At 38.8% G+C, this 16,806-nt stretch overlaps 1 protein-coding gene across 1 annotated transcript; it reads left to right on the top strand.

The window, feature by feature from the left end:
- The first annotated feature begins 1,664 nt into the window (after nucleotides 1-1,664).
- On the top strand, nucleotides 1,665-10,776 carry LOC109985535 (ephrin-B2a-like). The gene is made up of 5 exons (XM_020635903.3): nucleotides 1,665-2,005; nucleotides 2,805-3,088; nucleotides 4,340-4,432; nucleotides 7,559-7,675; nucleotides 8,360-10,776. Exons 1-5 carry the CDS (start codon nucleotides 1,857-1,859, stop codon nucleotides 8,737-8,739), a joined length of 1,023 nt encoding a protein of 340 aa, XP_020491559.2. The 5' UTR covers nucleotides 1,665-1,856; the 3' UTR covers nucleotides 8,740-10,776.
- Nucleotides 10,777-16,806: the final 6,030 nt, after the last annotated feature.

Raw genomic sequence — 16,806 nt, forward strand, 5'->3', positions numbered from 1 at the left:
CGTGGTCATAAAGAACATTTCAGTCAAAAGCATGATTCATATTATTCCACTGAAACATGAATTTGAGTTTAAAATGTCCTCTGGCAGCTGACAAGAAAATCAATTATAAAAATCAGATTATTGGATATATGAAGTTTTCTCCAGCAAAAACCAAAAGTCAGACTTCTATAATGTGGGCTTGATTTTCTCTACATAGCTCTTTTTCACTCTCTCTCTCTCTCTCTCTCTCTCTCTCTTTCTCGCTCTCTTTTTTCTCTCTCTCTCTCTTTTTTTTCTCTCTCTCCCCCTCTCTCTCTCTCTCTCTCTCTCCTCTCTCTCTCTCTCTCCCCTCTCTCTCCCTCTCTCTCTCCCTTTCTCTCTCTCTCCCCTCTCTCTCTCTCCCCCCCTCTCTCTCTCTCTCCCCTATCTCTCCCTCTCTCTCTCCCTTTCTCTCTCTCTCCCCTCTCTCTCTCTCCCCCCTCTCTCTCTCTCTCTCTCCCCTCTCTCTCCCTCTCTCTCTCTCCCTTTCTCTCTCTCTCCCCTCTCTCTCTCTCCCCCTCTCTCCCCCTCTCTCTCTCTCTCTCTCCCCTATCTCTCTCCCTCTCTCTCTCTCTCCCTCTCTCCCTCCCTCTCTCTCTCTCTCTCTCTCTCTCTCTCTGTGAAGTTGATGTCTCCAAACTTGAGGTTTTAATGATTAATAAATTATGAAAATATGTTTCCCACACTTTGAACACAAACAGCCCAGACATCTCTACTGTCACTTTGTGCTGCTTTAGTCTTGTGACAGAAGCCCCTGTGTAATCTTTTAAACCACTTTGTCATTAGTTCAGATTCCCTGAAAATGAGCCGATTACAGTCTAGGCTCCTTAAATGCAGAATATACAGGAGTTTAAAGAAAATCCACCCATTTGTCCAGTGCTGGTTTCCAATGCTGATTGATGTCAACATTTAAAATCAAACAGCTAACACATCCATATCATATAGGCCTATTCAAAGATTTCTCAACACATCAATGTTTAGTAGAGCGGGATATTTTTAACATACCTGTAAAGGCCCTGTTTACTGTGCAGAGCAAGTTTATTTAAAGGGATCACTGACATTCAGCTTTCACCCATGTCTTTAAAGGTGAAATCTATGCCCACTTCCCTAAAAAAACAAAAGACGTTGTTTCCTCCTTTCTAGATCCTTGCCTGTGTTGTACTTCCTCTCTGATGTGCGTCCCTTTGGATGAAAGAATCTGCTAAGTGAACATTTATAAGCTGTTAGGCAAATTAAATCCTTTCTCTTTAAATCCCAATCATTGATGTGACTTTCCCTACAAACTTTCCCTAATCATGAGGAGGAACTCCCCATCATTTTAGAAAGACACTTTATGATGATATGGTGACTAACAGCTCATTGATGTTGATTTAGTACATTTGTGTGCATTTGGGTGAATTGAGTTGAGTTTTCCCCTTTTCTAATAGCTGTGTTTTAAAGTGTTGTGGGGCGGGGGGAGCAACCTCTACCATTTCCAGCACTGGTCTTGATTTCGATCTCAGTATCTCAATGGGAAGACATTTTCATGAGGGAGGGATACAAATGTGCCAACCAGCCCCTCTCTCCCCTCTACGCATGAGCCTGTGTATGGGCGGACCGGCCAGTCAGCTGATCACTCAAATACCCCACACAGTCTCTGTCCTCAATACACGTATTTCGTCACACGAATGATTTTCTAGCCAATTACTCACAATGTGGAGAATTTCACTGAACAACTGCAGGGGGGAGACTCGTAACTTGTTGGGATTTCACTCAGGAGGGATGCGTCCTGTGCGCGCACCTGGCGCCGCTGGAGACATGCAGGGCCGACACGTTTCTGCCTCTTTTCACTCTGGTTTATGATACCGAGCCGCCGCCGAAACCTGACATTTATTCCTGTGATGGGGAGAATCACATGGAGCTGCGGTGCCGTGATCCTCCTGGCCATCATTAGCTCATGTCGTGCCATCACTCTGGAGTCCATCCACTGGAGCAGCTCCAACACAAAGTGAGTGCATGGACCACTTTTCACGCTGCTGCTATGTCCTTTTACTCATTAGCTGAGTTAAATTGAGAATATTTAAGAAAGAGAATGGCACCACAAGTTGCATAGCTCATAGCTGCTAGAACAACTATTTAACAAATCGACAGTAATTATTGATTCATAGTTTTTAAGTCGTTTGGTGAACATAATGCCCCCTGGTTCCAGCTTGTACAGGAGGTTTGTGTCATTATATAGCCTACTAAATACAAACAACAAATAATGAATTCATTATTGGTAAATCTGCTTACTCTTTTCTTATCAATCTGTTATTTTGTCACAAATTACATGTGAACATTAAATGTTCAAAATGGAAAAAAGACAAAAAGAAGCAGAAAAAAACTCGAGAATATTGAATGAAATGGATTGGAATTTGTCTTTCTTTTTAATTACTAGAGAAGTCTTAATTGATGCAGATTATTTTCTGACAGAAAAAAAAATCAATGAATCTAATGTTTCAGCTTCAATATTGAATATCTTCAGGTTTTGACCCGCTCCTTTAACAAAACTGTTCATTTTGATGTGAATGGCCTTTTTCACAGTTTGTCTGGTTTCTGTGTGGCCTGTCTTTAAACTACATACCGATTTGTTTTTGTGTTTCTTTCTTTGCTTTGTTTTTTTTTGTATAGCTCATAGACCTTACTGAGGACAAAAAAAAATCCTGTTGGCTAAACAGCATATTTATTCATTAGTTTGCAAATTCCCTTCCCAGTGAACCTAAATAATTGTATTACTATTTATTATATTTCATGCCTCTATCTCTCAGGTTTAGTCCAGGTAAGGGTCTCGTCCTGTATCCCCAGATTGGGGACAAGATGGACATTGTGTGTCCCCGAGCTGCTGCCTCCCCAGGGGTGAAGGAGGAGGTCTATCGGGTGTACCTGGTCTCCCGCAGTCAGATGGAGAGCTGCACCATCCACAAGACCGACACACCTCTGCTGAACTGTGACAAACCCAACCAGGATGTAAAGTTCACCTTCAAGTTCCAGGAGTTCAGCCCTAACCTGTGGGGTCTGGAGTTCCTCAAGGGGAGGGACTATTACATCACCTGTGAGTCACTGTGTATAACCTCCTAGAAATGAAACCTATGTGTCCATAAGTGCTGTATGATGTTCAACACAAATCAGTAAAAAAAAAAAAAAAAAAGCCAGAGGAAGGAGCTGAAGGTTCCTACAGGTGGAGCATCGTTTGAATCAATTCTGTTCCCTTTTCCTCCTCTGAGGACTTCAGCGTCCTCGCCTCCCTCTCAATTTGTCAGTTTGCGTGAGAATCACAAAAATGTGGCCTCGTTATCGGGCCGCTGTCGGTTGAACCGGCATCTTAGTGGCAAGTGATGCATGAGATGGAGAGCAAGTCTGACCATGTAGCCTCATCCACCTCGCCGCGCTCTGACAGCACACTTCTCTCTGGCAGGCCACTGTGATTCCAAGGGCTTACATGCCCCAAATCACACAAGGCTTTTACAGCATCAGGCAGATTTGAAAGGAGCTTTCATGGCAACGTGGCTTGTGGCCTGTGAGATGTTGTTATCTGACCTAAATGCTGCTAACAAGTCTGTGTGTGTGTATGTGGTGGTGGTAATGGTAGTGATGTGTGTGTGCGTGTGTGTGTGTGTGTGTGTGTGTGTGTGTGTGTGTGTGTGTCGGCACAGGGTTGAACCATAGTTCCTCCTCAGTGTGTGTGTTTGTGTAGATATATGGGTGTGTTTAAGTAATTGCTGTGATAGTTAAATATATAAACTTGTTTTAAAAATTTCCTCACTACTTATTTTGCCGCCAAAGCTGGAATGATGACTCTATAAATACTTTAGGTTGTTTTTCATACAGATTTTTAAAACATCTATCTGGTTTAAGCTTCTTAATTATGAAGATTTGCAGTATTTATGTGACAGAAATCAAATATCTCTGGATTTTTGTCTGAGATAAAACAAGCAACACAGAGATCACAATATGTGTTCTTGTAGCCCAGGGGCTTTTTCCCCCTCACTGATTTACAACATCTTATTTAGTGCAAGAACCTGAAAGCGACCTTATTGGTTTTTTTGATGATCGTAAGTGTTTGCTTATCCACATACTCTATGAAACATTACATTTTGTCTTGTTTATTACTGTATTTTCTTGCCTTTGTGATGCAATATTCAGCAACCATTTAAACAGCCTGCAAAGAACTCATAATGGAAAGATGCATCGCTCGACCACCCTGTATTATAATGAATATAAAAGAAATACATAAACCTTAAAAAAAAAAAAAAAGGTCAACTGTCATGTTGCTCTTCTCTCTCTCTCTCTGTGTGTGTGTCAGCCACCTCTTCAGGCTCCCTGCAAGGTCTGGACAACACTAACGGAGGGGTGTGTAAAACCAAATCCATGAAGCTGGTGCTGAGAGTTGGCCAAAGTGAGTATACGATCTGCTATGGTATTTTTATTCAGATTTTAGCACCATCATATAAAAACATTTTGTACAAAAAGCTGAATTGACCAACAAACCAAAGAAACAAATAGACAGACCAAAACTAAACTAAACAGAAACGCTTCTCCTGTCTGAAAAAGTTGATCTATACATCGTTGAATATTGAATTGCTGTAAGTATTCTGTGTTTGTGATTGAAGGGGAGAGTGGCATCAAATACTTGGAAGAACTACTGTGTCTCCTCCTGGTCACTATAATGCAATAATATCACCTCCAGACTGGAAATGCTAAGTGGTCAGATAATCCTGATCATCTGTTCTTTCTCTTGAAGAGAGCTTGCCTCATGAATTATCTCAAATCCTGAATCCAAACCGCTGGCAGCTTAATGCTGTCAGTATTATCCTGCATGCGATCATTGGGACTGGCAACAGCAGTCAATAATCTTTTACTGTATTATCATCAGAATAGCCAATGGTTCCTTTTTTTTTCTTCCATTCTGAGCGCTCATTGTGTGCATTAAAGTTTAATAAAGCACATTCTGAGCGTATTCAACACCGTTTCTTTACATTTCCTGAGGATGAATGACTGTATTATACAGTGTTCTTGCAAAGACATATTGGCTCTTTTAAATTGAATTCTTTCAACTATTAATAATATCATATCTGTGTTATTTGTCTTGTAATTAGGTAGGTTACCTTGACGAAACAATAACTAAGCAGTGGGCTCTCCGTTGTGCTCCTGAGCTGCACAGACTCATGGAAATGAAACACATGTTGTGTTTATTTTTAACTTCTAAAGTGAAATCATCTGAAGCCCCAGATATGTAATTTATTGCCCACAAAATGTGAAGTATTATTCATCTGAATTATTCAACAGTTTGAGTAAGCGAAGGGTTAGGGTTAGAAAAAAAAACTGCATCGTGTGTGTTTGTCAACTGATCAGAAGTGAAAATATGGAGCTGTTTATCCTGCCGTGTTTACAAACACTGCTGATGTAAACAAACCTTTTAACAGCAACAGGAAACATGAATAATTCAAATTTAGTTGTAGTCTCTCATTAAACTCCACATATTTTACATTAAATTGCAGTTTGTCAGCCCCCCCCCCCCCCCCCCCCCGTTTAGATTTGTTTTTTATGGATTATGCCTTTAAAACTGGAAATCTTGTCAAAGTTACTTTTGTACATTCATGCTTCATGTGGTGACTGATGCTAATACACTGAGTCAAAACTAAAACAGAAAAGACGTTAATTCCAGTAGACTGGCCAGCATTCCCTGTTACATATCATTATTAGTATGTGATGTCTCATAAAGCAACACATGAAATGACTTCATGAAAACTCTGTGACATATATTTGTTAATTGTTTACACAAAGGCCTATAAGTTCAATGAGGTACATTTACTTGATTTGATGAATTGTTGCAGTTATTCTTTAATAATTGCATCTCTTTATTTGTCTTTCATAAAGCCGATTGCTGTGTGAGGAACTCAACAAGCAGTGGAATGATAATGATCTGATCAAAAATAACCATATGATAATAATATCAATAATATCAACACTTTTAGGAAATATTTTATTATAAGTTTTGCATTAAATATCTGGTTTAGGAGATAAATCTTTTTAGCAGACTGTCTGAAATGTGAAAACAGAATACTAAACGTGTAGCTGGTCCATTTCAATCTAGTTTAAACTGTTCAGTGTGTTCAATTGTAGTTTAGTCTTGTGGTTTCATCTTTAGGGTCTGTCCCCTCCAAAGTGTCATTAGATAAATTAGAAAGATCAAAGAGACTTCATGGGAAAGCAAAGATAAAAAAAAAAAAATTCCAAATATCTTTGAGCCTTGAACAGTTCTTCTAGTGAAACCATGCGAGGTGCTCGGAGGGGAAATGTGGCTTTGGTTGTAGGTCAACACCTCTGAGATCTTTAATCTGACTAAGACATAGATTTGTTTTTGTTTTTTGTTACTATGGATCACAGGCGAAAAAAAGGGTGGAGGCTGTAGATTTACTCTTTCAAAATGTGTCATTCGTCTGTCATGTTTTTCTCTATGATGAATCTGAATGTGGAAACGAACCTGTCAAAGTTACTTTTCTGTCCCAGTGTTTGAGGTCAACAGATAAAGACAAACAATCACAGAGGTTAAAGAATCCTGACATAACCTCCTCAAGAAATAGATAACCATATACTATAGCTCTTGTTTTATTAAAATAATTTTAAGATATGGTTGCGAAAACTGTGCATTTATCTTTCCCTATGCAATAAACCATAAGCAAATAAGTTGATGTAGTTATGTGCATGCCACTGACCGTGTCAAAAAAAAAGGTGCAAATTGCTAACCGGTCAAAAAAGTAAGGCCAATTTGTAGGAGCCTTAAAACTGCATTCTTTCTAGTGGCCAGCAGGGGGCATCTCCACTGGCTGCTTCAGAAGTTTGCTCTATGGAAGCTGATGAGAAAATGACTCTGCCTGTCAACTGATTTATTATCTCAGGAAACACTTATGCTCAATGTATTCATGTGTAAGCCTTCTCCTATGCAGCAGGATGTCTGTTTTTTAATACTGCATTTAGAGTCAAATGCAGTATGCTTTCAGACATGCCCACTTACTGTTGAGAAGAGCCTCTCGCAGAAAGGAATATCTAACCCCTGTAATGGCATACACTCAAACTCCACAATCTCTTCAATGAAGGGTTTCTGTTTGTCATTTTTGATTGAACTTTTATTAACCCATGACTTGTCCTGAAATAATTTATCTTCCACAAGAGCGACCTGCTCATATTTTCAGTTATAGGTAAGAAGTAACATCGGCTTCATTGAGTTATGAAGGTAAATGTAGAGAAAGCGAAAGCATCAATACAGAGTTTTCTGAGAACAGCGAAAGAGAGAGTCCCAATCACAACGCAGAACAGGACTTTTTGTGGTCTAATTTATGTTTCTCTTCTTTTACTCCTAGTGATGCATTTTTACCTGAATGACTGACTGAAAATGATTCAGACATTATAGCAGCTATGGGGATACTTTGACATGACATAACCCAAAGCACCTCCATACAGTTCAAATAAGGAGATGTGTGGTGTATGTTGTGACTTAACGTAAGTTATCCTTTTCTTTCAGGCTCTTCAGATCCACCTACAACGCTCCAGGAGTCCCCCACCAGATTCCCACCAACAAAGCCCAAGTCCAAGGCCAAAGATCCCTCCGTGAAAGAAGAGGATACAAAAAGCACAACTGGTATGATAACATGGCTAAAAATGTTACAATGAGAATACAATTTGCAGATTTGACAATTACTGTTTCATTTGGGGACTTATATTATATTTTTGATAGCATGCTCACAAATCTACATTTGAACAATTCAGAAATGATCAATACTGAAGGCTAAGATGTTAAGTGAGTTTCAGGAAAAATGTGTTCACAATGGAAGAGACAAAAAAAAATCAGACACAAGTCTCCCATATTGCAGCTCATATGGATAAAGGGGAGCAAATGACAGAAACATTCAGACTGCATGCCAATAATAGTGAGACAGCACCAAATAAACCATAATCAACTAACAACCAACAAACTAAAAACTTTAGGATAATATGTACTTTTGGCAGAAGCTTTAGAAGTTGATGGTTGAGCGACCATTTATGTTTCCCTTACTTTTAATTTCCAGTAGGTTCTTTGTTAACTAAATGTTAAAAGACTAAATTGCTATTCTACCTCATCAAATACAAGTACGGTATGTATTAGGTTGCGGGACTTCTACTTTAATCTTCCCTGATAATCACTTCTGAAACCCTTTCAGTACAGAAGGGCTCCGGACTTTTGACTTGTAGGATCCTAAAGATTAGAGCTTTGTCTCGCATGTCCAGCTGTTCATGTTAACACATACTCCTCTTAATCTGTCCTCATTTACTCCTCCATCTTTAGAAAAAGGACAGACAACCCCACATGGCGTCCCTTTCTTTGAGCCAGGACTGTTCATGTGGATTGTGTGTGGCGGTGTGATCCTCCTGGTGGTTATCATAATTGTGGTGGTGGTTCTGTGGCGGTACCGTCGCCATCAGGGCGTCCCAGTCAGCCAGCAGTCCGATGCAGTGTCCCTCAACACTCTGGCCGTGCCGAAGCGGGACAGCATCAGCAGCGACAACAATGGCTCGGACCGCAGCGATGTTGTTTTTCCTCTCCGGGCTTCCGACAGTATGATCTGTCGTCATTACGAACGTGTAAGCTCTGACTACGGGCCTCCTGTGTACATAGTTCAGGAGATAACGCCGCAGACTCCCACCAACATCTACTACAAAGTCTAATGGCTGCTGCTCTGGAGCCAAACTTCTGCTGAGAAACTATCAACAACACACTGAAGCTGCTGTCAGTGACACAGAGTTGTTATGGAAGGCATGAAGAAAAAGACAGAATGAATCTAATCTTTGTGTGACGCTGTCCCATGAGGACGTACACATTTTGTTTTGCTAACATATTGAAAAGACAATCAGACAGGAAGTTAACGTCTTAACGCCTCCTTGTGTTCACGAGAAACTTTTTCTTTTTCATGTTCTACACTTGACTACAGTTTAGAGCTATCTGTACATTATTTAAGCAATTTCATACATGACACTTTTTACTTTGCATCATTCATCATTACAAGTGACTTTACAGAGTAGAAGGACTGTTTCAGAGCGCAGAACTCTGAGAAGGCCCGCCGTCCTGTCCTCTATGAAAATCTGCAACTACTTCTTATGTTTGGAACTATCAAGCAAATGCAACAAGTATTTAAAAACATTATTGTGCTCATCTGCAGCATCTTCATCTTACTATTGCATTTTTAATTTAATACGACAGTGGAAAAAGTGTTGTAATAAATAATACCGTTTAACAAAACAAAACAGAAAACAACACCAACCATTATCACAAACAAAAACGGTATGCCAACAGTAAAGAAATACGTAGGTACGATCCTGCTCTGGTCCAGGATTCAATAGGTGTTCCTTTAGCGCATGCTTAATACGTTTCATTCAAATGAATGGGCAGTCAGTGTTTCCGTAATCCTGCTGACACACAGGCAACAAGAAAGTAATGCAAACACAACCTCCTTGATGGAAGTAGTTTAGATTTGACCAACTTTAAATATCAAACTAAAATACTCTTTGATTTATTTAATTACAATTGTTGCCTAGTAGTAAAAAAAAAACGACATTTGAGTTATATGTCACTTATAGCTCCGGGTAATTTCAATGCATCCCCTGAGGTTTTCTATCAAACAAAGACAACAATAAATGGCTCGAAGTTGACATTAAACTAGCCGATTAATCCATAATAAAAACACTCATGTTCACTCTTGTCCCGCTCAACTTTGAGCTCCTTCAATGATTTATTTTCATACTTTATATGCTTACATACTATCACTCAAAACATTGTGAAAGCAGGACTTTGTTGTAATGAAGAACTTTTGCAAGACTTTAACTGAAGGAAACAATCAAATCAAATGCTTATTTGTTCATGTTGTTGTTTTCCAGAAAAACTACATTTATCACTGCAGCTTTATTTATTATTGAAGTACTTGTGTATTTAATTTATTGATAAATCTCCAAACATTGACTGTGTACTTCTACATATTACATTGGGATGTTTTTTTTTTCAAAACCTAATTGTGTACGCTTTGTCTGAAATAATGTTAAGAGAAATGAAAATCACAATTTTTTTTAACTTTTATTAAAGCTAAACAATTTGAAGAGATTTTGACACTCTTTCTCTCTGACCATGGCAGCCATATTTAAACATTTTAAATTGTTGCTCTCTTAAAGATTATTTCTAAATATTCCTCAGTATTCGACCAGGACGTCGAGCTTCAAGAAATGTCATTACTTCATCATGGAGAGGTTGTTGCTATTGTTTTTAATGTGTCAGCATTGTTGTCTTGTCTGTTTTCCGCTCTTCACCAAAACTAACTACAACCACTGTGAAAGGTAAAGACACAGAGAGAGCATGAAAAAAAGAAGAAAATAAAGAAATGAAAGTTAGAGAGAGAAATCACAGCACCCTCTCTCAGCTTTCAGATGACTTACAAAATGACTCAGCAATGCATGATGACTTCAAACAACAGTAAGCTGCATCACTATTTACATACAGCTTTGTTAAAGGTATTTTCAATCTGACTTTTCGTTTGTACAAAATGTTTCATGCAGAACGTCTCAACCAGCAGCCAAGAATCAGGCTGAAATGGCTGCAATGTAATTCAGGGAAACTGCACCCAATGTAGGTTAGCCCCTTAAGTTTCTATCTTTTTCTACCTACAGGGTTGGGTTGATTGTCTAAGTGTCTAACAATAATGTGGAAGGGATACTTACAGAGATAGACATTTTTATAAAGGATATAAACTCTCAGATGAAGTGTCTCTCTGAGATCTCGCAGTGAAGGGTGAGGTGATGCAGGAAGATGTGAGTTAGAGCTTTGAGCAGAAGTTTCTTGTGTTGATGAACAGCAAGTGTGAATATGTTACATCTTTCTATATTGATTTGAAAAATCAAGCATTAACAGTATCTGAAGTTTACTTGCAGCCAAATCAGCTTGCTTATTGTCTGCTGGTTGAGGCCATCTGCCTGAGACTAAGGAAGGGAAAAATGTTTTGTTACTTAAAGTCGTTAAGACCCTAAAATATGCAGAAAGGGCGCAGGTTTATAAATACCAGAGACTTTAATCTTTAAGACTAACATGGCCTTCAGCAGTGATTATAACCAGTGATTACAGGACTTTAAGAAGTTTTTGTTAGTTTCGATTAAAGCTGTGGTGGATTTGAAACCATCTTCAAAAATACAAAATATATCCTCAGTGATTTTGGATGGGTAGATGCTTCAATGAGCCACTGCTCAGAGGAGCATGTCTCCTCATTACTTAATGATGCTCATGGGAGAGTGTCTGTCAGTCTGCAGTGAACAGCACCATGATGAGTTTTCACCATGTCATGTTAGGTCAAAAGCACAAAAAAATATTTTTATAACGCATAAATGCTGTTTGAATTTGTGGAAAACTCTGGATTATATTTTGGAACCTGCCCATATAAGAGTATTTACAGCCATAATCGTGTACCCAATAGGACAACAGATGCATAAAGCCCTTCTTTAAAATCTCAAATATACAAATTTCTCTGCACCGCTCATTAAAGAACATGTTGTTCATCTACAGTGTCATTCTTGCAGGTCATCACGTTTGCATAACCGGCCTTTGCGCCATCAAATCCTCTGCAAAGGTATCAAACAACGAGAAAACACGTTTGACATCTGTAGAGACAATAATGAAAATACTCAACATTTAACTGTCTCACCATTCTCTCCTGTGGGCACTGTGCATGGCATCCATGGGTGAACATGTTTCATGCTCCTTCAGCCACATCATGCCGCACATTTTCAACCTGTCAGCCTCCATGAGCTTCTTCTCCACCAGGGACACGGCAGCGTCTGAGAGCGGGGGGGGGGCAGACTGGAGGATTTTCAGGACATGTGCTCCATGTGTGCAACAAGCAGGGAAAATGATTAAGGTGCTATATACAAAAGAAGGTAAAACTGATGGCATTTCAAAACATTGTAATGAATAACTTGTATTTTCCACACTGAACTACTTTTTCAATACAGTAGTGAAAATGATGTGGGATTGTCCCCATTGCAAAGAAAAAGCTATAATAGAGGATGAATTCGATAATTACTAACAGATAACTTTGCTGCCACTTTCCAAAAATGATTTCTGTAATAGACCAACTTGTCTCAGTCATTTAAACCTCTACTATCCTGACCATGCAGTGAGCTACAGTCGGATAAACCTCACATCATTTCATTCACAGAAATGTGATTTCTGATCACTTTGAACATGAATAGTGTATTTCAACATTGTGAAAAAACAATATCTTAAATGAGTGTATGACTCTGAGACAGCAAAGAGCATTCAGTATCTTTGTGTGTGTGTGTGTGTGTGTGTTTTCCCAACCCCTCGCTTGAAGTTATCCCTGCTCTGGTGAGATGTTTTGTCCTATGTGAGGCTTCACAGCTGAATGGGCTGTGGTCAGGCGAGGTGAGTTCAGTTGACCTTGGGGTCACCCGGAGACAATGGTGGCCGGGCTTTTATAGGAAGAACAACACAGAGACCCCCAGGCTCCTGGCCTCTTGTGGTGGGAGGGTCTTAGATATGGTAGGCCATTTTATAGAGAAAGAGGAGATGGGATGCTGCATATATGGGGGGGGGGGGGACATTGTTGATCGTAAGTACAGGTTTAAATGTTAGAAGTGCACATTGTTTCAGCTGCACATTTTATCTGATCAATCTGTGATCTGCTCACCTTTTCAGGGATTTTAAACCTGCACATGTTGTTTACAAACTTCTCTTTCTTTATCTTCATCCAAATAACTTATCATTTGGGAAAATGCAACCAAATAAATGTGATTATTATTTTTTTTTTGCAGCTGACACCTGCTCTGATATCATGATCTTAAACTATCATTTGTGCAGAGACACAGAGCTTGAAGAGGAAAGAGGGGATGGGGCAGGGGGTCCAACAAGGAGAGCCGTAAGCTTTTATCTGACCCCATGAGACGATGTGAAGTCGACAACCTCCCACCCACCCCCCACCCCCCCCCCCCACTTCACTTCCATATGCAGAGGAACTAGCCCCACCGCTGGTTTTGTGTTGGGGGTTGGGGGTCATGACTGAGCGCTCCCACTCCCACAGTGTGCTCAGAGAAGTGGAGACAAACAGATAATGTGCTTTTAGGTTTGAAAAGTTTTTTTTTTTTTATCAATGGTTGGATGGAGAATTAAAAAGATCAAGTCAGATAGACGTTTTGGAAAGACCATCTCTTTCTGAGGACGGTTCAGATACATTTTACAATATCAACATGAAGAAAAGAGAGATGTTTTTTTTTACAGTTTTAAATAATTGAGATGAATAAAACTTTTGATCAGCAGCAGGAGAACATAGTTTTATTCCTCTCTGAAACTCCCTTTGTTACATAAAGCTGATTTTTTTTTTTTAAACAACAGAAACTCCAGTGATGGGGAAGTTGTGGTCTGTGCTTCCTCTTACAGTTGAACAGTAATCGCATCTTTATGGATTTACAGTATACAGTTAGCTAGTTCCCTCTGCTGGCCAGCTACCATACTGTACCACACTCATCTGTTGGTGAAAATGTACAGGATTGAACACATTTCATCTGGAGAAAACAATACATTTTATGGATATCATTTGGCTTTGAGCGACTCAAAGTTGTTTTGTGTCTCAACTTATTACTAGTCTTTTTTCTACAGTACTGTTTATTAAAAGGTGAGCAGCCATTTCTGAATTTCATCAAACGCTCATAAAGATTTAAAATGAATGTGCAGAATGGTGGTAATATGTTGATCATCCTTTTCTCTTTGTTGTTCAACTCCAATAAAAAAAGTACTGAGAGTGAGAGTACTTTATTCAACTGTTCCCAAATCTTTATGTTGTGAAAAGAAACCTCACAGTTAATGTTTTTTACGTTTTTAAAAGCAGTAGAGGGAACTACTACCAGAAACGTTAATATGTGAGAGTCGCAGCCAAGACATAAAACTCTTATTTAAGTTAAATTACTGATACAACTTTTTTGTTCGTTAAAGTAAAACAATAATCTATGAAACCTTGTAAGACATTCAAAGGGGGAAATTATTCTTTAGTGCAACGGAGAACTTTGTCTCAAGGTAAACAGCTGTGAGATAGTTTAAAAAAGTGAAACATTTCCCTTTTTAATGAAGACAAGTCGAAGTTTAAAGTAACACAAGAGGATACGTGTAATTGTGAGAAATGTGGCATAAATCATTCTTAAGTAAATGCACCCAAATCATGTCAACTTTAAAAATGATGCACATGATTTTTTTTTTTCTATCGAAATGCAAATTTGTAGAAAACAATGAAACAGAGGTTTGATACAATTATTTCAGCATATTCAACAAAGTTGTCACCGTGCACAAGCCATTGTCATGTCAATAAAAACAGTCCTTTGTTGTGCAGACAAATCTCCTTCATACATTTGAAGGCGGTATGTTTTATTTGATAGATTAAATGTTTATAATTCTTTGATGTCACACAGCAAAAAAAGATTGTGTCGGAAAAAAGCTCTGAGAGTTTAACTCTTTATTAGATGCAGAAAACGTTTGGAGTTTTGATTCTGGGCCCTACATCCTGTCGGGGGGCCCCTGCATTAAACTGCAGAACTCATATTTTGCTGCTTTGGTTTGATGGAGATTGTTTTTGGTTGAGCTGTTTTGTTTTATCTGAGAAGAAAGCTAAACCAGAGAATCAGGGGCATACTGTGAGCTCTCTTGAAATGTTAGAAGTATTTTTTGTAACCATATTCACAGTTCAAACAAAAAAAACCCACCCCTAATCTGACTAAATTCTAATTATTAAAGTGTATTCACTTACTCTAAAATATTCTTAATAATTGTTTAGTTAGCTATAAAAACTTCTGATCTGTTTCATCTTTGTTTTTCACTGATAGTGTCCTTGTCATTTTTATTAAATGAAAAAAGGGTTATCTTGACTTTGTTGGTTTTGATTATTTTTGGAAAATCATTTCAACATTTATAGGCTATTTCAAATGTTTGTAGACTTTTTGTCAGAGTAATAATCAAAAATAAAATGTTGTTTTTAAAAAAAATAAACTGTCCAGATGGAACTGATAGGCTAATTAAGATAAACCACTATTGGATAAAAAAAAGAAAAACATTTCAATACCAGATTCCCAACTGGAAGTCACTGGTTTTAAGGATATAATGATTTTAAACACGAAGACCAACTTACTCCAGACTGAAGAATAGAAAACCTTTAATATATATTTTTTAGAAGTTTAGTTTTTCTACTTTTCATAGCTGACTTTATTAAGGATAGTTAAAAAGTAACTGTTGAAATAATTGTTTTTTTAAGTATCACACTGTCTATCACACACATTTCTGCAGCAAATTCAAAGTTTAAAATGACAAGGCTTACTCATAGTGTTTCACTGTTTTTTGCTAAACATAACATGTGTTTTCGAAGGTCAACTTTTTTTTTGTCTTTAATCGAGGAGAGAATAAATTTAACGAATCAATTCAAATGAGCATAAACATCAATAAACCTACATGCAAAAAAAAAATTAAAAAAAATCATATATTGTGGAGCAGCAACAGGTTAATTAGTCGTTTTATATTTTTGATAAACGAACATACAGGACAATAGATCGAAATAATCCACGGATTTAAATGTATGTAGTTTTACTTATTGTTTATTATAGTCGAGGTTTCGGGTAATTCTGCAAGCCTACTCCTTGTTTTACCGCAAACTTAGATGTGCTTTTAACTCCATGACTCAGCCGGCTGTTTTCCCCCCGCTATGCATGCGTTACAATGTTAATACATAAAAGGTGGTAGAAAAAGCCGCAGTGATTCCCTGTCTTCTTTCCCCCCTCGCCTCCCCTTGGAGAGGTGGAGGCTGTTTGGTTGGAGATGTGGGGTCGGAAGTACCGTAGTTTATGTATGCTAATGGGGGAGAGTTGGGGGTTGTAGCTAGATATTTACGTTCAGTGGGAGCCGCCCTTCATTCACCCACATGGTTACCAACTGGTCGCCTTCGCGCCACTTTCCTAACCAAGCAATCATTTTTAAAACAGCGTATCTGGGCTATAAATTGCCTCCAGATTGACTCGGATCACACTCCAGACTTCGCTCTTGTTCACCGGTAGAAAAGTTTTCGGATCAGTTACGTATTTATGTCTCTCTTTTGTCGGCGAGAGACTAACACGGCGAGCCCCAAGCAAGTGAGCGAAGATGGTGGATTTCGGCTGGGTGAGTGTCTACCGAGCGCATGTTTATCGGCAAGGAAGTCGGGTTTTTGGGTTATTATTATTATTATTTTTAAATCTCTGTATTGAGTGAACAACCTCCCCCCTCTATCCTTAAGGTGATGCTTTATGCTCGCTTTCTAAATATTATGTGGTGGTTGGTGGTAACACATAAAAATGCTATGTTGGGGGGCGATGAAAACAGTGTAACGTGAGGGCGCATGGCAGCCCCCTCTTTGCTCCACCATTTGAGGGAATGAGGGAGATTTGAAAAAGCTTGTCCGGAGCTTTTTTTTTTTTTCTCCATGCTGCGCTTTTCGCAACTAGTTGGAATAAAAAAAAAAAAAAAAAAATCACCTCGCCTCGTGTTAAACCTCCCTCCTCGTTATTTTTTTTAAAACACTCACAATCCCGATGTTTGACGAAGTAAGTTGATGTTATTTTGACTTGATTCTTGGCTTGTTCTTGCAGTGCAGTGGTGTGTGAGTTAAAGTGCCCCCCAGAACAAAGCAGCAGCACATGGGGGCAGCTGTAGGCCGCGCGGGTTTTTTTTTT

The sequence above is a fragment of the Labrus bergylta genome, chromosome 3, assembly GCF_963930695.1.
Source record: "Labrus bergylta chromosome 3, fLabBer1.1, whole genome shotgun sequence".
NCBI lineage: Eukaryota > Metazoa > Chordata > Actinopteri > Labriformes > Labridae > Labrus > Labrus bergylta.

Excerpts from the sequence above, each read along its gene's own strand:
- LOC109985535 (XM_020635903.3), top strand. The coding sequence starts at position 1,857 with ATGATACCGAGCCGCCGCCGAAACCTGACATTTATTCCTGTGATGGGG. Across the intron at positions 3,089-4,339 it reads GAGGGACTATTACATCACCT|CCACCTCTTCAGGCTCCCTG; the intron begins GTGAGTCACTGT and ends TGTGTGTGTCAG. Across the intron at positions 7,676-8,359 it reads GGATACAAAAAGCACAACTG|AAAAAGGACAGACAACCCCA; the intron begins GTATGATAACAT and ends CTCCATCTTTAG.